At 38.3% G+C, this 22,031-nt stretch overlaps 2 protein-coding genes across 4 annotated transcripts; both read right to left on the bottom strand.

Annotated features, from left to right (window-relative positions):
• Positions 1–10,259: 10,259 nt before the first annotated feature.
• LOC110855078 lies at positions 10,260–21,602 on the bottom strand. 2 transcript variants are annotated; one of them, XM_022103507.2, is made up of 8 exons: positions 20,972–21,602; positions 20,327–20,898; positions 19,832–19,900; positions 11,946–12,371; positions 11,178–11,302; positions 11,003–11,103; positions 10,695–10,825; positions 10,260–10,637 (listed from the first exon to the last, which is right to left on the bottom strand). In XM_022103507.2, exons 1-8 carry the CDS (start codon positions 21,333–21,335, stop codon positions 10,479–10,481), a joined length of 1,947 nt encoding a protein of 648 aa, XP_021959199.2. In that variant the 5' UTR covers positions 21,336–21,602; the 3' UTR covers positions 10,260–10,478. The 2 variants fall into 2 exon arrangements, with proteins under 2 accessions (XP_021959199.2, XP_035711642.1); XM_035855749.1 differs by lacking the exons at positions 11,946–12,371; positions 19,832–19,900 and having other exon boundaries at positions 20,972–21,601.
• On the bottom strand, positions 13,051–18,147 carry LOC110854830 (zinc finger MYM-type protein 1-like). 2 transcript variants are annotated; one of them, XM_035855751.1, is made up of 4 exons: positions 15,983–18,147; positions 15,781–15,882; positions 15,061–15,673; positions 13,051–15,000 (listed from the first exon to the last, which is right to left on the bottom strand). In XM_035855751.1, exons 1-4 carry the CDS (start codon positions 16,310–16,312, stop codon positions 14,783–14,785), a joined length of 1,263 nt encoding a protein of 420 aa, XP_035711644.1. In that variant the 5' UTR covers positions 16,313–18,147; the 3' UTR covers positions 13,051–14,782. The 2 variants fall into 2 exon arrangements, with proteins under 2 accessions (XP_035711644.1, XP_035711643.1); XM_035855750.1 differs by having other exon boundaries at positions 15,781–18,147.
• Positions 21,603–22,031: the final 429 nt, after the last annotated feature.

The raw sequence follows: 22,031 nt of genomic DNA, 5'->3' as shown, positions 1-22,031 counted from the left end.
TCAATTCCGCTATTTGAGTCACAGCCACATATCTGGGGTCTAATCCATAAATGACCAAGACCCCTTGGGCAAGATCAGATGCCCAGTCGTGCGCCTTATCGCTTGCATCACAGCTACACTTGGCACAATCATCAACCACACAAGAGGCGCATGCGTCAGCGTATCCAATAACAGCAGTCCGACCGCCATACCTTGCTGCAACGGAAACACTGTTCATTGGTTCTCCATGAAAATCGCTGATCAGGTCGATAATATCATTGCTGAGAAGGTATAAATCGAGACACCTTCTTATAGAGGGACAAATTCGGGTTCCAATCGGATTGAGCCTGTCATCAACTGGAATTCCAGCCCCATCTGCAAGCACAATGGGGAACTTGAGGAATTTGGCCAGAAACCCATCCAACCATCGGACTTCGTTATATTCCAACGGCGATGGCGCTTGGTCATCAGTAACCCTTGGCAAGATATCACCATTCTTAGCCCCTGCCGTGATCTCATTCTTATACACCAGGAATGCCGCAGTAATTACGACTTGTTCCATAATAGCGGCGTACTTCCCTCCGCCATAAAGCGTAACAGAGTCATTTAGCGCGGCGCGGTATGCCTCCTTAGTGGCAAAATTGGAACCATCATATACATCGAGAAAATCCATGCAGAATGGGAGACATTGGGCTGATGCGGCAATAGAAAGGTCGCATAAATCAAAACCCCTGGTGAAAACTAGGATGTAACCGTTTAAGACGAAATCTCTGATACTACGGGCATACAATTCTGCCTCGTTGGTTACACCCATTTCGGCGTAATACTCCTTTACCCCATCTCGCTCTTTGATGCTGTCCTTTTTCAACTGAAGAGGGAACGGTTGTATTTGGTAGAGCGAAGATGTGAAATCTTTTTGAACCTTTTCGGCCGAAAAATCATGTATGATACGAAACAAGTTTGCTTCTACCCTGGTATTCTTGAAACATGCGCGTACAGCGGGGTGACGGACCCGAGAAATGATGGCTTCCACAAGGGGCGAAGTACCGCCAGAATTAATAATCAACTTGTCCCCAAAAGAAAGATATGGTTTCCCTAGGCGAGTTATTGATTCATCCACATGTTCAGTATCAAAGTGCCCCGCGATGGAATAAATTTCCTCTTCCACGTATCCCAAGATGTCTCCAATAGATGCCAAAGTCCATGGTGTGTCTCCCAGCGAATCAGGGAATGAGGGATGATCGTTTATATTCCCGTCTACTTGGGCAATCGCTTCCCACATCTTTTGAAATTTAGCTGAATACACGTGATACATGATGGACCAAGTTTTTCTCAGGTTGTCTCAGTCTGGCAGTTTAACTTGAAAGGGGAGAATATTTTGCGAATAAATTGGTCATGATAATGATATAGATAAATACTAGACATACTAGACAATACTAGACTAGATAAATACTAGTTATACAAATGCGTTACGTTATGAAAATTTCCGTAATTCTCCCAGTATCGACTTTAGAGTTTATAAAAATCCAAATTTTCGGACAGAACGTACAAAGTTTTTGTATGTAGGCCAATTATAATTATGCCGCCAAAATTTTGGCGGCACAAACCTAAGCTAGTTACGAGATTCAAAAAATATCATTGCAAACTGTCTATCTAATTTAATGAAATCTAATACTTCTAAGTATGCACATCAACCATTATCTCGTCAATTTTCCACTTACCTTCCACGCACAGAGCGGTAAAAAAATATGGTTACAAGACAACTAATTTCCAGAAAAATTCAGTAAAATGAACAAACTAAAGATTTTCACTGGATGCTAGGAATTTTAATTTTTTAATTTTGTTGGAAAACAAGATTTGTTATCAAATTTCTTAACCATTCCGTAGACTGTTAAACGTATGAATTCACGCAAATTACCTTAAATCAGGAACAACAAGGGACGACTCGGTTGTTAAGTCTCGACTTAACGAAAATCTGAGCAAGCCACGCATTAAATAGGCAGAAAGAAATGCAAAATTTGATATTCTGATACACTTTTCCGTCCCACAAGGTACGTGTCTGGTATTTTTCTTACCGATCATCCTGAAAATTTCAAGAAGATCGGCTCTGCTTAAAGGAAGATCCGTGCGAAACATGTCTTACATGCGCATTGTCAGTAGATTTTTAAAAAGAGAACCTACCCGAAAAATGCTTTCATGTTAAAAGAGTGTCTTGTTTATAAAAATCAAACCATAATTGCACAATGATAGAAAGTTTTATCCTGCATTGCTCAATGCTTTATTTCGTTAACCATGAAATATTTTCAAATTATATTAACATTTTTTTATACAAATATTTATGTATAGTACCCAATTATTTTAATTGAACATAAGTCTTACCCAGGAAAAAATGGGAGGAGGAACTCACTTTCGTAGAGTTGGTGTCCAAATTGTAGGCCGGGTGTGGTTGGGGGAGGTTAAATTGCCAACGTTTCGAACTCTTGTTCTTTTTCAAGGCGGCGGAGGGGAAGAATTTTGAGAAGTTGTGACTTCACGTGCCGAATTGTGAGTGAGGAAGGAAGGGTAAAAAAGGGTAAAGGAAGACCGTTAACGCGTGCGTAACGGTACTACGGTCTGCAACCACTTCATCCGCAATCACGATATTGATGATATCATCATCACTGCCCTCTGCAACGCTCCTTCTGATGAAAGAAAGCGTTTAACACTTGAAAATAAAATCATCTTTCTTTTCCAGTCCAACAAGCCCCCTGGCTTGAACGTTAACTTCAGTTTCCTTCTAAAATAGTTTTTTGGCAAGTTCTACATACCCTCAGGGCGGTTTGCATTGCCGACGGGTGTTTGGGCGACCCCGAGGTACCTGAGCCTGGACCGTTACGCACGCGTTAACGGTCTTCCTTTACCCTTTTTTACCCTTCCTTCCTCACTCACAATTCGGCACGTGAAGTCACAACTTCTCAAAATTCTTCCCCTCCGCCGCCTTGAAAAAGAACAAGAGTTCGAAACGTTGGCAATTTAACCTCCCCCAACCACACCCGGCCTACAATTTGGACACCAACTCTACGAAAGTGAGTTCCTCCTCCCATTTTTTCCTATTATTTACTCACTATGCACATTCTACCAAATAAGTCTTACCCAGTATTGTCTTGTGGCAGGTTTAGGTCATCTAATTGACAGAATTGCATTTCCTTAATAGACTGAATTTATTCGCGCAATTCAGAACAATTGTGCTAGCCATAAATGCAACACTGGTGTGTTGTGTGCCTTTGTGGTCTTCCTCAAACATGGCACTGAGTACCTGAAACATGCACACTGCAGAAACCCAGACGATTAAGAGTGCTGATATAGCTGAAATTCCCACAAGTCTGGAGTTCTTATCCTTATGTAATTTGATAAAAAATAAAGGGAAATGCATTTAAATTAATGCAGGTACAATTGGTTATGATTTTTGACTCACAACTAAGTTGACCGATAGCGAGGGTGAGTCTGGTTCTTACATCCTTGAAGTTTGTAACTGCAGCGTAATTAATAGGCTCACAAGGAAACATACCGAGGTGTCCAACGAGTTAAGGGTCGACACCTCTACCAAAATGACCACAATATATGACTTATGAAACAAACTGAAGGAATTTCCGTGTAAAAATCACTTTTGGTCAAGTTGTGACGATATTTGTGACGAGCGCATGACCATCGGGTTGCCAGCGGGAGAGGTCGGCCGATGAACGATCAGTTCGAACACAGAGAAGCGTCGTCGTCTTCAGAGATTTCAAATTCTTTCAAATTTTGAAAACATCTTGAAATTTTGAAAAAATTTGAAATTTTGAAAAATTTTGAAATTTTGAGAAAACTGAAATTTTGAGAAAATTTTGAGAAATTTTTGAAATTTTGAGACATTTTTGAAATTTTGAGAAATTTTTGAAACTTTGAAGAAATTTCAATTTTTTTTCAAAATTCTAAGATGTTTTTCAAAATTTGAAAGAATTTGAAATCTCTGAAGACGACGACGCTTCTCTGTGTTCGAACTGATCGTTCATCGGCCGACCTCTCCCGCTGGCAACCCGATGGTCATGCGCTCGTCACAAATATCGTCACAACTTGACCAAAAGTGATTTTTACACGGAAATTCCTTCAGTTTGTTTCATAAGTCATATATTGTGGTCATTTTGGTAGAGGTGTCGACCCTTAACTCGTTGGACACCTCGGTATGTTCCCTTGTCAGTCCAATGTCAATCATGCATTGCGTGCCATATCTCAGATTTTATGGCTAATTTTACGATAAATACATAATATGTAAGTACTTCAATAAAGTCAATAGTGAAAAAATACAAATTCTAAATTCGACATTGGCCGAAATTTCAAATTCTTTGGAAAACATAAAATATTTTTCTGTTTGAAGCACTGGATGTCACGTAATTTTGGAAAGGTTTACCTCAACGTAAAAGTTGTTGTAGGCACTACAAACTAAATTCTAAAATTTGATAAATTCGAAAGATTTGAATCTTTGCCATTTTCTAATGCTAACTTCAAAACGCTCTAACTTTTTGCACCCTGTCGTCTGCAACCCAAATTTCATAAATTTGAATGCCATCTTAAATTCCTAAACTACCATAGAAAAATTAGGTTGTAGACGAGAGGGAGCAAAAAGTATATTGATTTCTGAGACAGATTAATACATGTGAGCTTATGGATGTGAATATTAACAGAATCATCGAAAAGCAAGAGGCGTAAACAAAACTTTTAGTGAAAAAATTTAAAGTCACATCGATCAAGACTTATTTTTAATATTAAGTTCTAGAAAATGTAAATACAAAAATGTACAGCCTTAACTGCGCACAATGGTTTCAAATGAGATTTCCATTCTCAAAAATAAAATTTTGAGAATGTCTAACTTTTCTTTTGCATATTTCGAAGGAGTGAGGCACAAGGAGTATTGGAAAAATAGTTCCATACTGCCACACCCCCAGGGGAGGAGTTTCTCCCCCAGCCCCCCCTAAACGAGTTGCGTGAAAACTGATTACGGCGTTGTATTCTGCATCATTTGTTATGACAAAACTGGATATAATCTTTTTTCGAAATTCCGCATGTTTTCCGAGATATGTATTGGGGTGCAGAGTTTCCCCGCATATGATCTTTAAATAGGTCCATTTTTTACCTTGTTGCGACGAACGTGGAAGTTAGCTGAGGAGGACAACCCTTCACCGACAGAATCACCGATCTTGATGCCCTTTGGATATGTTGTAGTCCTAGGTGAGTCTAGCAAAAGTGAAGAAGGATTTCATTCCATGGCCCCATTTGCGCCCGCCACACCCACTCAAAGGTGCGAAAAACACGAAAAATACCTTGTTTTCGTTCATTCAAAAAATCACCAAAAATCCAATTTTGTTCGGATTTTCACAATTTAAGCGTTTTTGTGATCTTAGATAGTTGCTTTATCATATCCAATAGCAAACTCAATTTTTTTGAAATTTTGATTTTTTCGAGGGCATACCCCTGGTCAGGAAATTTCCGAAAATATTCAAAAAATTAAAAAAATTGGGTTTGCTATAGGATATGATAAACCAACTATCTAAGATCACAGAAACGCTTAAATTATGAAAATCCGATCAAAATTTGATTTTTGGTGATTTTTTGAATGATCGAAAACAGGGTATTTTTCGTGTTTTTCGCGCCTTTGAGTGGGTGTGGCGGGCGCAAATGGGGCCATGGAATGAAATCCTGCTTCACTTTTGCTAGACTCACCTAGGACTACAACATATCCAAAGGGCATCAAGATCGGTGATTCTGTCGGTGAAGGGTTGTCCTCCTGAGTATGATGTCTAATGCTACTCTTCGTAGAGTACGAAGACCAAAAAGAAAATCGCTGCGAGCTATTCAGGTTTCAAAAATATTGGTTTGGGAAAATTGAGACGACGTTGTGTGAAGGCCAAGTTAACTTTTTGGGGGCTTGTGGGCCATTGATTTTTTTGCACTTGATTTGGGCTTAACTATTGGCTTCCTGGTCAGGGTAAGGAAAACCCCGGGATTTTGCTATTGAAAACGCATACCCCGGGGTTTTACCTGGGTAGTCGGGGTAGTCGCGGTTTTGGGGGCAAACTGAGTCAGTGTCTCATGTACTAAGTTCAGAAATGACTAAAAAAAATCAGTTTGTCAGTAATTTAGCAATAAGACTGCTTATTAATTATATTTTAATGAGTAATTAATTTGTTGAATTGCTAGCAATACCCTGTTATCATGTTTTTTTTATTTGAAAACCCCGACTACCCGGACGACCGGTCGGTATTGCTCAAATTTGCTACCCCAAAATCCACCAAAACCCGCAATACCCCAATACCCCAGAAACCCCGGGTAGCATACACTGGTCCTGGTGCACCTACTGCCCTTGTAAGTCAAATGAAATAATAACCCCATGGGGGGTTCCACAGTTTTTTAACCAAAAATCTCAAAGTAAATAAATAAATAAATTGAAAAAGTAAATAAATTTGTCATGTATTTAAATATTTTGTTTCCCCTATGAGATAATGGATTAGGGTTGGTTTTTTTATTGACATTATGTAAATGCCTTTATTTCCCTAATTGGTTGAATTAGAGATTGTTTGTCATGTCTTGCATGTGCATTCCCAGTAGGTAAATACTGTTTGATTTTTAAGAGGAAAACCTGTCCGATAAAAGCTTTCATGGTCAGAGAGTGTCTTGCTTAAAAAATCAAACCATAATTTTCGTACAACTATAGAAAGTTTAATCCTGCCCTGCACCTGCCTTTCGTTGAGGATACAATATTTTAAAATTAGGTTAATAGACATTTTTATAGACAAATTTTTATAGGAGGCAATTGTTTTAATCAAGCATAAATCTTATCCTGCATTGTCTTGTGAAAGGTTTAGGTCCTTCAATTGGCAGAATTGCATATCCGCTCTAATTTTTTTGTGCAATTCAGAACAATTGTGGTATACACATTTATGTATGCAACACTGGTGTGTTGTGTGCATTTGTGACCTACCTCAAACATGGAACTGTGTACCTGAAACATTTCACTGGAGAAATCCAGACGATTAAGACTGGTGATAAAGGAAAGTCACGCAAGTCTGGAGTCTTCTCTTATCGAATTTGATGTAAAATTCAAGGAAATTTGTTCAAATTAATGCAGGCAAAAATCTTTATGAAACCTATTTTGACTTCTGACGCAGAACTACAATTTGTAATTTGGCAGATAGCGAGGGTGAGTCTGGTTCTTACATCCTTGAGGTTTGTAACTGTAGCGTATTTAATAGAAATCATGTATTAATTTGAGCTACGATGACGAAATGTTTATATCGACATGAAGCCGTAATGTTTCAAGTTTGAAACTCCGTACACAAATGTCAAACGTATCTGCCGATAAGATCTTCTTCGGTAATTTCTAATCTCGCAGATAGGCTAAAGGTCAGGATTATTGTTTTTCTGAAAAAATTTGAGGCGTCGAATTAAATAAAACGTAAATTATCGCATGTTTTTGTCATTATAAACTGGTATTACGTAAATCATTACCAACCGGAGTACATATATATGATCTAGACACAAAGATTTCAAAATTTTAGCCGGGTCTCTAATTATGGCCGGGTCCTTAATTATGGCATGTCTTGTCCGCTGTGTCCCCGTTCATAGCCCATTCAAGAAAAATGGTGCACATTATGTTAATCAACGAATAAGTTCAATTACTAATTTTTTCTATGGATTTCAAGTTAAGAATGGACATATCGTGACAGCAAATTAAAAAGGCCTACCAAACCTAGTTTTAAAATGTAGATTTAAAGTGAATGGGTAACTGGTGGCAGCCTTGCGAAATAAGAAAACTCAAATTGGGTCAGCATGATCTTGTAAAATTTAAAATTTTTGGCGGAACAAAATTTAGCGGGTCTCTAATTGTAGCCGGGTCTGTGGCTTTGGATTTTAGTCCCGGCTATAAATAGAGTATTTACGATACTTATTTACATACACACTTCCGCTTTTGATTCTTGTTCTTGATACATTATTTATTTTATAAAAGACATGAAGACTCTAAGTTTTGTTCAGTGTGAAAGTTTCACACTGAAACTTTAATTGTGAGATTATTTAATAGGGCGATTAGAGTTAAAATAAGTCAGATATTGGCGCATCAAGGAATAACAATATATGCGTATTCAAATTGCGCAATTTTTTTCATCAAAACAAAACCATTTCGGTTAGGCAGTGGCTTTAATTAATTCGCAACATTTTCAAAGCACTGTAATTGATAAAACGTTGGCAGAATCTTTTGTATGCACATATGTATATTGGTATTACGACACATGCTGATCGGCTAAAGACGATTAATCTAATGATGTATATGAAACTCGTTATCAAACGGTTAAAAACAGATTGTATGTTATATATTTAAAACTTTGTTCACAATAAGAGAATCTATCATGATTTAGACCACAAATTGAATCTCTGGCCATTTCTCTTCTTTATTTTGCCACATCAATAAATGTATTTCTCCAGCAGAATGAAACCACACGTAGAAAACTTAAGTGTCGTTCGAGGTAACTTAATCGGCAACAAGGGCCATCGGGAACAATTTCATTAGGGTTGCCGTTTTTATCCGATATTATCCTATGCGATACGGATATCCGACCCTTGTTATAACATGCATCCTATCCGAGGCTCGGAAAGGATAATTATCCAAATTAATAAATTAATAAATTAATTTCGGGTTATCCGATCGGATAGGATAGGATAGAATCGGCAAGTTGCCGACGGCAACCCTAAATTTCATTGCTTTGCTACCCTCCGCTTTGCAAAGTTAGTTGATATGTGGCACACGCTTTTCCCATAATTTCAAGGACAAAGAGGCAATTAACTTTGAATAAAAAGAGCTCGCATAATCCTTTCCTCGACACAAGAATCAATCACGGAACAATATCAGATTCACAATTAAACTTTCAGTAACTAGGTAAGAAATATTTACGTGATTATTTATATTTAGTATTTAGTACCGAATTTTCAAAAAAAACAACCCGTTGTGTACATACATATGTACACAACGGGTGGTACTAATTCGCCATACTCTTAAAAATAATACCATCCCTTTAAAAAGTAAATGCACTCTGAATTCTACCTGTATGAAGTAAAGTACCTACACACTATTTAAATGTGGGCCAAGCTTAACTCTTCATCAAGTAAATGTTACTATGGGTTTAGCATAGTGTTCTTAACACAGAATTCAGAGTGAATTTAGTTTTCAAAAGGGTAACATTATTTTCAAGAGTGCACTATTTCAACTTCATTCCATAAAATTAACCGATTTTTCTTAGCCGTTATGTTTATTGACACTCTTAGAAATAATTTTACCCTTTTGTAAAGTATTCTAGATTTCAATTCTAAATTAAGTAAATTATACTAAATCCTGAGTAAGTTTTACTCTTTATCAAGCTAACGTTACTATAGATTTATATATTATACTTTACTTAATTTAGAGTTAAAATCGCTATTACTTTTCAAAAGGGTAAAATCATTTCTATTTCTAAGAGAAGGGTATGCTACCCTTGGTTTTTTGGGGTATCGGGGTATTGCGGGTTTTGGTGGGTTTTGGGGTAGCAAATTTGAGCAATACCCACGGGTAGTCGGGGTTTTGAAATTTTACAAAATATGATAACAAGGCATTACTAGCAATTCAACAAATTAATTACTTATTAAAATATAATTAATAAGCAGTTTTGTTGCGAAATTACTGAAAAACTGATTTTTTCATTAATTTCTGATCTTAATACATGAGACACTGACTCAGTTTGCCCCCAAAACCTCGACTACCCTGACTACCCCGACTACCCGCAAAACCCATGTAAAACCCCGGGGTATGGGTTTTCAATAGCAAAACCCCGGGGTTTTCATTACCCTGTCTAAGAGTGTACATTTTATGCAAAAAAACATTTTTAAATTTCATACTACATTATTTTTTTCAGCCATTACCACGCCATCCAATCAGGTCGCCTTTTTCGCCACGGTCCTCACGCTTTAGCTCTTCCTCACCTTCGCCACGCGCCTGACGCCCAGCGGGGCGTCCAACTGCTTGGCCTGTGTCTGCAACGAGTGGGACGACACGGCCGTCTGCTGCACCGGCGAATTTAACCGGAACAACGGAAATTGCGAGAGCATCCTTAAAGGAAAGAACGGCCCATTCAAAAAGTCTTGCGGAGGAAAGCGTGTCTTTGGACGTTGCTGGTAACCATGAAAATACAGATATAATTTTAATGCAATTTCATGTAAATAATTTGGCCTGCCAAACAATATGTATGTAATTCGTAATGTTGCAAATGTATTAAACTTGTTTACTATGATAAATTAGGGGTACAGAATATTTATGTTCGAATTATTTAACATATATTTTTGAGTTCGTTCTATAAGTATTGGTCCGACGGTCGAAATACTTGTATTTCGTGTTTCCGGCTGGTAAATTTTTTCCCTTGCAAAAATTAGCGGAGCGAGCAGTACCGATACTTGATAATACTCTAATCAAACCTTATCAGTGCGTTCATTAACTTTTTAACTTTTGCTTTTTCACTAGCATCCAACCAAGTTTCAATCTCTTCGTTAAGCTCTTTTTTATTTGCAGCGATAAATTTCAGCACGTTATCTTCCAACGTTTCCAGCCGTTGATCTACCTCCAACTAGAAGTAATCACATTCATTCCAAAACTATTTTACATGGTACCTTAACTTTCTCACCTTGCTGTTATGGGTCTCCACAAGGTTAAAAGTTTCCATTGCGTTCCTAACTGTCAAACCGTGCATAATAGCTGTCTGACAAGTAGTGACAAGAGGTTCCTCCTTGTTGATTTGGCACAACCGGAGGACATCTGCAGATAATAGACAAGCTGAGTTTCTGCATTAATATCAAGGAACTTTAACTTCACCCAAATTTTGGCTTCCGATTTCGTATCCTTACCATACTAATAGAATGGGAAGGATACCAGCGCGGGATGGGAAAAGAAAAACTTCCTTGGTATTAATTTAGAAAATTATATTAATTTTACCCATAATATACTTCACGTTTGACTTTCTACAATTGAGTTTTCCGGTATACACAAGAAAAATATATGCGTCGAATGTTGTGTGCTCGATATCGGGTATCACACTAACGGATTAACAGATACAAATTAAATATGTTACATATTTGTACAAAATGAATAGTTCATCCTATGTACATACATCTCTGTTTCATTAGTTTGGTATGCTTCCAAAAGACATTTGAAAAAACCGCTTTTTCTTATCAAAATGTCTCTATGCCCGGCAATGGTTACTCCATCAACGATGAAGAATAAATCGGCCGTCACCTGTTAAATATAGGTATACCTATATAATTATTGTTCACAATAATTATCAATTTTGTACTTAATTTGCGAGTTTAAGAACCTTGAAAACTTATTCTCTTTACCACATGGAAAATAATTTGGTACCCCGGCCATTGCAAGTACTGACTATTTATGTATGATTACCTCCATCATGACAAATTGTAGCCGACCGGAAGTAAATAAATTTGCCAGCACGATGTAATATGCCGTCTCCTCTGACCGTTCATTTATTATTACATTAAGCGTAGAACTTAACCCACCCTGCGCTCGTATCCTATCCATACTATTTGAATGTTGGGAAGTAAACCTTATGGATTTTCTTTGCGCCAAATTTACGTCCCCGCTTGATTGGGGGCTGGCTGAACTTCAAATCAAAGCCAATGGTTGATTTCTCAACTTTCCAATCAGTGTATACCCGTTGGGTATATTGTTAAGGATACGAACTCGGAAATAAAATTTTGGTCGAGGAACGCTCACAATGCATATTAAAGCGTGAAAAAAATCCGTAAATACTTGTATGTAAGTTCAAAGCCGTAGAGTCACAATTGTGATAACCGTATAGAAATCCGGATTATTTTAGTTTGTGGACGTACATATGCGTGTGCAAAGATGCATGAATTGGTACCTGTGTAGCTACAGGGATTGGTCTTGCAATTGCCACTGGTATTGATGATGTAGTTGGTGTTGAGATAGGGCGTGGACTGACCGAAGGGATTGATCTCACGGTGCGAGCTCTAGCAACCAAAATGGTTGCAAAGTATGCGTGGCATAACTTCTTGAAAGGGTCGACAATATTTTTAAAATATGTCACCGTTGGTCTAGTTGCCTGGTCTATTCCCCAAAGGTATAATTGGTTTCCTGCTTCGCATACACTCAAGTTGAACATTGGATGTGAGCAAATATCTTTTACAGGTTGTTGAAACTTCAGCGGGACCGGATAGTGTGCAGGTTTTGCTGCTTTATTACCAAGTTGGGAAAACGAATTGTTCCCCCAAACATACAAGTCTCCATTTTCACACAACGCAATGAAATGTAACCGCCCACATATGACCTATTTTTAAAAAAAACAGATAAGAACGTATAGAAAGTATGAAACGCATATAATAAAGGGCAAGATTTTGGATGGTGTGGTTATTAAGCAATAACATTGCTACAACATCAGCAGTGTATGCTCCCAGCTTATACAGAGGTTGCCCCATTTATTTGTGTGCAAATTCGACAATTTTTCTAACCTACAACCAGACCTTTTTTAAATGGAAAAATTGCTCAACATGACGACTCATGTTCTTAACTTTAACAATGCATCGCTTTTTACCCGATAAAATTACTTCCAGGCAGTTTTCTAGGGTGTCTTTCGTTGACGAATTATTTTAAGCGTTCCAAAATGCGTCAAAAATCGTAAATTCTTCGGGATAAAAGTTGCCGTATCATGATGAAAAATCCTAAAAATAATAATTGGTCAACGTCGGATGACTTACAAGGGACTTCTTGATTTTTAGGCCTTTTAAGATGGCCTTATAGATTTGTCAAGATGTCTGTCTGTCCGTCCGTCTGTCTGTCTGTAGGCACGATAACTCTCTTTAAACAAAAGCTATCGACCTGAAGTTTTGCATGCTTTTTCTTCGGGTAAAAAGTAAGGATGAGTTTGAAGATGGGCATGATCGGTCAAGTGGTTGGCCGGTGGGGGTCTTTTCCACCCAAATGTGTTGCCCTTAACCAGTGCCCAAACTTGCCTGGCCCGGCCCTGGGAACTTTTCCTGGCCCGGCCCCATTTAATAATTTACTATGAGTTTATGCATAACATTCTAATTCTAAACTTGTGTGCTAAATCAGATCAATATGATGATAAGCTTATTAATGACGTCCAAATTAGTAAAGGTATGACTTTATTAAAGAATATTTACTACTTCGACCACTCTATCTCGTACTTCAAGGTTATACAATCTTAATTTTGCGACATTTTTGGGAGGCGAAATCATTAATCACCTCATCGAAGTCAATATCATCTGCAACCTCTCTTCCAATAGAAATTAACGCAAGGGCGTTAAGCCTCTCCTGACCCATTGTCGACCTTAGGTAATTCTTGACTATTTTCATCTTCGAAAACGACCTCTCATTTGACGCAACAGAGACGGCAGAGTCAGAAATATCCTAAGTGCTGTCTCGCAGTTTGGGTAGGCAGACGCTAAGCCATTGGCGTAAAGAATGTTAAGGACATCCATGGGTCCCAATTGAGCAAGGTCTCTGCCAGTTTCGTTAAATGCAGATATGGTGGTCTCCAGACTCTGAACTTCATTTAACAATGTAGGACCGGAAAAATCGGAAGGATATTCATGACACAAATCCTGCATGCATTTTTGTTTCTCTTGAATTTCCATCTCTTTAGGGTTTCCACCCCACAAAAATTCAAAAGTCTCCGTGCACTTCTTAAAGGCGTCGAATCTGCGGGAGATTTCGGAAATGAGCTTCTCCATTAATTTGTCAAAAAAATCGGCTTCAAATCGTTCATAGTTGGTTTGCTTTTGCGCAACCAGAGCATCCGAACGGTCCATATAACGTGGATTTATCCCTCTTCCCTGACGAATATTTTCAAATCCACTTGACATCTCTATTCCCATGTTTTCGGCAATTTGTTGCGCCAAGACTTCGGATGACTGAAATCCGGTTTCCTTGAAATTCTCCAACCAAGTTTTGAGGACATTTAATTTCTTCTTGGCTATACTCACATCAATTGTTTTATCTTGCAGGTTGAGATTACAGATGTTTATTTGGAACAAAATCTGGTTCCAAATAGTGATTCCAAGTAAAAATTTATAGTTTAGCATGTCCCGCAATCTGCTAAGGGCATTGGCATTCACATCCGAAGTGAAAGACTCTGAGGTTGAAATTTCGGTAAGGGCGTCAACGATTTCTGGGTACTGGTCATATAATGCAGAGACGGCGGCGGTTTTTGATGACCATCTTGTGTTACTTTGATATTTCAGGGTTAGCTTGACTATGGATTGAAGAACATCCCATCTTGATGTTGATCCGGAAAAAAATAAGTAAATATTTTGGACGTCGCCAAGAATCAGCTTTGCGGGAGGAACTTTCTCCGCTGCATTAACCCCCACCAAGTTCAGGCTATGTGCCGCACATGGTAAAAATTTTGCCTTGTCATTTATTTCCAAAATTCTTGCTTGGACTCCAGAATAGATGCCCGCCATGTTTGCTCCATTGTCGTAGCCTTGTCCTCTGCAATCCATCAAGTCCAATCCATCCATTTCCAGCTTCTCCTGGATGACTTTAGAGAGTCCAAGCCCGGTTTTATTGGTCGTAGTGATAAAGTCTATAAAACTTTCAACAACTCGGCAACCCATTTCTTTGCATTCCACTGTGCGAATAACTTGAGAAATTTGATCTTGTCGAGAGGAATCCGGAGTGCTGTCGAATAAAATTGAAAAATATTTTCGTTCCTTAATGTCATTGACAAGTTTTGTTCGAATTCTTTGGCCACAGCAAAATAAATTCATTTTGGGAGATGGCACTAAGATAACTTGGGCTGTTTTCTTGTAAGTGATCGACGTGGGCGGCCAAGGGGGCATAATACTTCGAAAGCAGCTTGATGAGGTTCAGAAAATTTCCACAATTTGGATCGGTTATTTTTTGACTTCCACCTTGGAAGGCCAAATTATTCTTGGCTAAAAAAATATTAGGATCAATTATTAGGACGTAAAATATAATGATAGAGGACTACCCACCTAAGAATAGTACGGCGTCTACTATTTCACGCAAAACCAATCTCCAATGATTGATGTTTTCATCATAGGTTTTCACACAAGTGCCTGTTAGCGATGTGGGATCCTTGACATTTTTTAGGAAACATTTCCATGTCCGCGTCGCGTCGAAATGGCTAAGGCTGTCCTCGTGGTCTTCAACTCCCCGCTTCGCGTGTTTTAAATCCTGGAAACCGATATTTCCAACCCCCCAATTACTCCATGGTGATTTGTTTCCAGATTTGGAGGAGAAAAAGCAACATGGAAGACAAAATGCGCTATTAGAAATCTTGCTGAATCTCAGCCAATCACGAAAATATGATTCGCCATTCTTCTTTGATCCAGTAAAATATCTTCCCGAAAATTTGTGACCGTTAACTGGGACGAAAGTAAAGGTAGACTCAAAATTTGGCACTGACTGCAAGATTCTGTTCCGATTTTCCTCGTTCAGGATTTGGGGCCAACTACTCGGATCAAACAATGAAATTGCAGCGTCGTCATCAGCATCCATTTCGACTTCGGAGGTCGCCAGAAATTCTTTATTTTCAATATTTTCATTAGGAATTTTAACGGGTAGAGAAGACGCTTCCAAATCAATCTACATTAAATACATTTGAACAGTATTATTTATTGGTCAGCTTTGATGCCAACTTAATTTTGCTCAATAAAAAATGAGCTTGGCATAATTTTTTTAAAGTTCAGAACCTGAGCAGACACGATTGCTTCCTGATTACGTGAACCATCCGAACGTACATCGTCTACAGAAATTTGCAATGATGTTGAAGTTGTTGCCGGCGAATCCGTCTGCTTAATAATTTCATTAATTTTCAATTTAGCGATTCTAATTTTAATGAATTTTACCACAATATTTACAATAAATAATCGTTCAGAAAGTGTCACAACTTACCACTGAGATATCCGAATGAGGCTGTGTAGGTGACTTATCTTCTATTTCTTTCTGTTTCTTACGTTTTTGAGCTCCGGAGGGTTCTTTCGACACATCACTAATCGGTTTCTGGTTATCCAGTTTATGTTTCCTCGTCATTGCGGGATAGTAGTAACGATAGAATTTGTGAAATTTAATTGTAACAAATTTAAGCTTGGATTTTGATGGTGAAAAGAAACCTGGCAATAAATTCCCGCAATAAGTTTGTCGGATTGGGAAAGTTGAGAAGCGTCTCAAAAAAATTTTGGTTATACTGTGCAGAGTAAATGAAAAGATGGAAAATGACAACATGTGCAATTGTTAACATACAAACTTCTAACTACTTTTTTACACAAATTACTTAGGCTTCCTAAGTAGGAAGCACACACAATTTTTTCAGGTGTTTGCTTAGTGTGTTAACTATCGATGCGCACTTAGGATAGGTATATTAGTGTCAATGTTTAGGTTTTATGTTTGGTGTTGGTTACTGAAAAACTATTTTTATTCATTTTAAAATCAACTGCAGTCTGAATATTTTTACAGCTAAAAAATACATGCATACATAATTATCCATTGTTGCCACTCGTGTAAAAATGAAATAGCCTACATAATAGCCCACAATATGCCTGAACAGTGAAGGATGGCCTCAGGCCTCTGCCTGTTTTAGGATTTTGAGGTCGACCTCAGTAAGACATGAGGTCGACTATTATTTTGAAAATGAAAATCTTTAAAACTAATCGTTAACCAAAGGCTTCGGTAAGGTCAAGGCCGATCGCGCCATGGCTTTAGGTTCACGATCTGAGGTTTGGACAGAAATTATGAGGCCTTGAAATCAGTGCTCTTAACTAGCAGGGCCAAGAGAGCTTTTGGTGTGCTGGACTCGGCTCGATAATAACCGAGTCGAGCTGAATTATCTCAAACCGGACTAAAGTATTTGCTTGGCTCGAGCTCCAAAGTTAACCAGCTGGGCCGAGCCAGCTCGGGTTTTCCTGTAGTAGTATGGAAGTGGTATGAAACATATACACGAAAAATTTCAAATGAAACAGAATGTATCGATAGATGTATATTTCGCAAAACATTTTACATGATCTAGTGCACAAATTGACGCAATTGTTATTTAACCATTTTGATACTGATATGCGCATAAATTTATATTTTTTGTTCTCAGTTATTGTTTATTTTAGGTTCAACATTAGCACGCTACGCCACTGCTCAAAATCTTCTAAACACTTAAATAATCGCCTGTGCAATTTTTTTGATGGACACCAGGGCCCGGCCCCCTTCGGGGCCCGGCCCTGGGAAAAACCCCCACCTGGCAGCCCCTCGTAAGGGCCCTGCCCTTAACTACCAAGATGGCATTAATGCCATCTTAAAAGGCCCCGCAAAGTTGCTTGGAGTAGGTTTTTAGGACTGCAGGACCAAAATCACCGTCATCCGTTTTTGCGCACTGCTGAGATTCCTCCGCAGAAAGCGGAAAAAAGTTTGTTTTTTTCTAAATGGGTCGACCTACTTTTGTCATTTTTGTTATAATATTTCCTAAATCAATTTTAATGGTTCCCTGGATAGTAGGGTTGCCGCGGGTAGCGAAAATGCTGCCCGTTACCCGACCCGCTACCCGCAGCACAACTACCCGTACCCGCACGGGTACCCGTTACCCGCTACCAGTTATGAGAATTAAGTTAAAAGCTAACCAACCTTGAGAATAAATTCGATTTAATTAATTATTTGCTCACTTGGGTTGATATATAGTTTGAGATAATAGTACGCAAGTATCGCATGCCATAATTTGCTACGGGAATGTCACTAGTTGTTCTGAAACCAAACTTTTTGACTTGCAATGGAACGTTTTTCAAACTACATCGGGATTTCTTAACGAATTATATCAGAAAATCAAGCCAAAAATTAGGAATTATCGCTGATCTTTCCCTTAAATAGCCCGTTTAAAGACAGCTATTGGGGGCATGGTTCAAGGACCACCATGGTTTTCGTCCAGTGGAGGAAAAAGTTGCTGAACATTTACTTACAGATAGAACTTTGCCGCCAATATTTTTCTTTAAAGTGGACATTCAACGGAAAGTATCACGCGATTCTTAATTTTTGGCTTTAACTTTTTAATATACTCGCTAGACAATCTTGGTATAGCTTGAAAAAAGGTTCAATCTACATATAGTTTGATTTTTTTAAGTTTAGATTTAAATGAAGTTTTAATTACAAAATTGTCTATAAATAACATTTTTGCTTCCAATCGCCAATCGGATTCAAGTTTTTCACTTTCAAGGTAGATATAAATTAAAATATCGTTAGTCTTACATAAATACATACAAGTCAAATTGTTACTCATATTTTAGAGCAGGCAAATTATGCTTGAGAAACAATAATTTCTTCGTATTCTCGGGACGTGAAAAGCATTTGAGACTGAAGTAGGCTACTGTAGATTCCGAAAAGACACACACGCTATAAACCCTAGTTGCTGGAAAACGGCAAATTTTGAAATGGATATATAATAAATTGGCGCTTTTGTTGGTAAATGGGCTAACCTGCTGTTGACATTCTATGTGAACTGATTTATGTCGAAAATTAAACAAAAACTGAACTACCCGTTACCCGTGCGGGTAGCTTTCGCTACCCGCAGATAACGGGTACCCGCAAGAATTGTGCGGGTATGCGGGTAACGGGTACCCGACCCGTTACCCGCGGCAACCCTACTGGATAGTTATTTATTGTAATCTAACGGTTAGACCGTGCTGCAGTGGGATAAAGGATTTTGGTGGCTGGTTAAGTCAAATAAACCAAATTTTCAGATTTTTGGGGCGTTCAGCAGTAGGTAGTTTCTCGAAGGTGATAATGATGTCAGACTATTGGATTGAGTTTGAATAAGTCTACCATGCACTATTTTATAAATTAACTGCACATTTAGTTCATTACAATATAATTTAAGCTCTGTTTCATAACGATTCCTGTGGAAAATCGGCTGGAAAAGTATTTCACTTGTACCTCTGCTTCAAGTGAGCACGGTGAGGGCATTTTTTAAAATAAGGTTACAAAAAATTTCATAAAACTATTTTTTGAGTTGCTCTACCCGATTTTGGCGACAGGTTTGAATTTTATTTACCCACCACTGAGCATGGATGTCTCAAACTTTCACACAAATAAATGGGGCACCCTGTACTCTACGATTTTGGCTACATTACTGTCAATCGATCGATAATTTAGTTAATGTGAAATTTGCAAAAGGCACGGTATCCAAATGCTCAGGTTTGGCAGAGATATTTTCATCCGAAGACTAGAAAACACTGACAATGGAGGTGCAAACCATGTTCAGCCCAGATTATTTTTTGACCATGTTAGTTTGGAAGAGTAAGTCTCTAGAAACAACATTTGGTTCACCACATGAGCAGATGCGCAAAATTCAGCAAGTTATGGGCGCCACAAGTTCGCAAAAAGTGGTCGAGAGTGACGCGCTGGACCTTGCATCAAAAATCATGCGTTTTTGCGAACTTGTGGCGCCCATAACGTGCGGAATTTTGCGCATCTGCGCAAGTGGTGAACCAAATGTTGTTTCTAGAGACTTGCTCTTCCAAACTAACATGGTGAAAACATTATCTGGACTGAACATGGTTTGCGCCTCCATTGTGAGTAAATGTGGATGGTATAAAATTCGTTAACTTTTGAGCGCATTTTCTCCTCTTTGGATACAAATATCTCGGCCAAATCTTAGAATTTTCATGTAGTGTCAATTTCAAAGTCCATATTAATAAAATATGGAATCGATTGACACTGGTTTGGTCTGAATCGGAGAGCATTCACTTGAAGACAGTGTGTGTTACTTGCCTTTTTAAGACTATGAGGTATTCGTATTCGGTATCCCGTACTCGTGCGGGTTGACCTCCATGAAGTAACCTTTCAAATAATGAAGACTCAATATCTTTAAACAAAATCAACCGGACTAAGGTGAAAATATTTGTAAAAATTTGTCGCAATTCTTAAGAGACCTGTACAGTTATGTGGCCTAACAACAATCACATTTACGCTCAAAATAAAGTACGTATTTACAAATCATCATCTACCGGAATTACAACACATTACGTTCCATCATGTTGGTTCGATTTGTTAAATTTACTATAAAACCTAATTTCAACAACCGCTATCGGATCACGCTGCACGAAAAGACGTATATTTCCAAAAAAACAGTGCTACCAGTTGGTAAAATCACAACCAAAATTGTATTGCATCATAATAAATAATTCTACTAGCTAGATAGTCGTTGTTACTAATTTTATGTGCGGATATGTATAAAAACTATTGACTTCAAATTTTCATACTCACCTGTCCTCCCTTTGAAAATGCGGCGAAACAATTATACCCCGCAGATATTCCGTCAACAGTCATCCAATCGAATAATGTGGCGGGCATAAAAATTTTGCTCTTGTACTCGAAAGGGGTGTTGTTTATTTGTAAAGACAACTCGCCAGATATGTAAACCATTTTTTTATCGGACATGGCGAAAATAAAGTCCTTACAACAAGCGACACTAGTTATCCTTATTGATTCCAATCCCCTTACGTCAAATTGTTCAATCTCGCTGTTACTGTCTTGTTCTTGGACACCTTGGGCGTCAAGATCCTCTTGGACTCCTTGGTCGTCTTGGTCGTCTTGCTCTTCTTGGTCGTCTTGGTCGTCTTGGTCTTCCTGGTCGCTGCCCTCTTGGTTTTCTTGGTCACCATCGTAGTCTTCGTCCAAACTGTCGTCTCCGTCATTTTCGTCATCGTCTTCATCAACATCGATCTCGTCACTTACACATTCTTCAATACAACCACCGGGTATATTAGATCCCCACACATACAGGGTGCCAGATTTAGTTAACGCCGCAAAGTAGTTACATTCGTGTGAGTAAAGTTCTAGGTCAAATTGAATCATTCATACATATTAACCCGCAGGAAAAGAACACAGTGAGTAAAAAATCTGCCTTACCCACAATATTTTTACCACATAGTGGTCCCAGCTTTTTAGCGAGAATATTATTTCCTTCAGTAGATTTCATGTTAGATGTTTCGGTTGGTTGCAGCAAAAAAACCTCATCTTTCTTCGTTACTATAATTGCCGATAGAGGTCCCATAACATAGGCTCGCTCAATATTTTCAATAATTTCTGACTTTTTAAAAAATTTAAACACGGTCCAACTCGCTAAGCTCTTTTGATTAATGGTCAAAAGATTTTTGAATCGAGGATCCCGGGACGTTTCAGGTTCTACTTTTACAGCATTCATGTCCATTTTATGAGACGCTACGCTACTTGAATACTTAAAAATGTAATATAAATATATATATATATACATATATTTATTCTTTACTCTGTTTAAACGTATTTAAATTCTATAACATAATCTCACAATCGAACCTTTTTTCAAGCCACGCTGGGATTTTTCAGTGAGGTTTACATAAAAACGTCGAGCCAAAAATTAGGAATCATATGGAACAGAAAAATATTTGGGTTGTGGTGCAATTTTTTTAGTAAATTGCTCTCCGTTTTTTCTCTATGGGGTGAAAACAAAGGCGGAAATTAGCCCCCAATACAGAGCGTCGCTTTTTTATCTGATAAAGAATTTGACCTTGAATAACCCCGGAACGGTTTGTCGTAGCGGGTCAAAATTTTGAACAGAGGATCATGTTATCCTCTGGTAGTTGTGTGCCAAATTTCAACTCTCTACTTTCAAAAATGCCTCCCCCACAGCCCCCAGAAGGTGAGGCAGTCATAAAAACTCGTTGCAAACTTAAGTACCCGTCTAGCCTAAAAACAAAACATCTTAAAAGTGAAGGAAAAACATTTGCGAAATCTAGAATCAATAAGGTATTTAAAAATATAGGTGAAAAGCGAGAAATTTTGAGCTAAGGGCAACCACCACCTCCTCTAAGAAGGCAAAAAAGTGTTAATTCCGACTGTGCTTAGGAAAATTTACCTATTGACCTCCAAAGACAATCGACCGACCCAAAAGGAAATTTCCCTTAAGGTTGGGGTGTCTAAGCGTTGAGTG

This window comes from Folsomia candida, unplaced genomic scaffold, assembly GCF_002217175.1.
Source record: "Folsomia candida strain VU population unplaced genomic scaffold, ASM221717v1 Fcan01_Sc011, whole genome shotgun sequence".
NCBI lineage: Eukaryota > Metazoa > Arthropoda > Collembola > Entomobryomorpha > Isotomidae > Folsomia > Folsomia candida.
This window is presented reverse-complemented; position numbering and strand designations above follow the sequence as displayed.

Coding starts and splice junctions, on each gene's coding strand:
- LOC110854830 (XM_035855750.1), bottom strand. CDS start 14,904: ATGCCCCCTTGGCCGCCCACGTCGATCACTTACAAGAAAACAGCCCAA.
- LOC110855078 (XM_022103507.2), bottom strand. CDS start 21,335: ATGTATATATATATATATTTATATTACATTTTTAAGTATTCAAGTAGC. Junction 12,372..19,831: donor TACCTCATAGTCTTAAAAAG/GCAAGTAACACA, acceptor TTTTAAAAATAG/GTCATATGTGGGCGGTTACA. Junction 11,303..11,945: donor CAATCCCTGTAGCTACACAG/GTACCAATTCAT, acceptor TATATTTAACAG/GTGACGGCCGATTTATTCTT.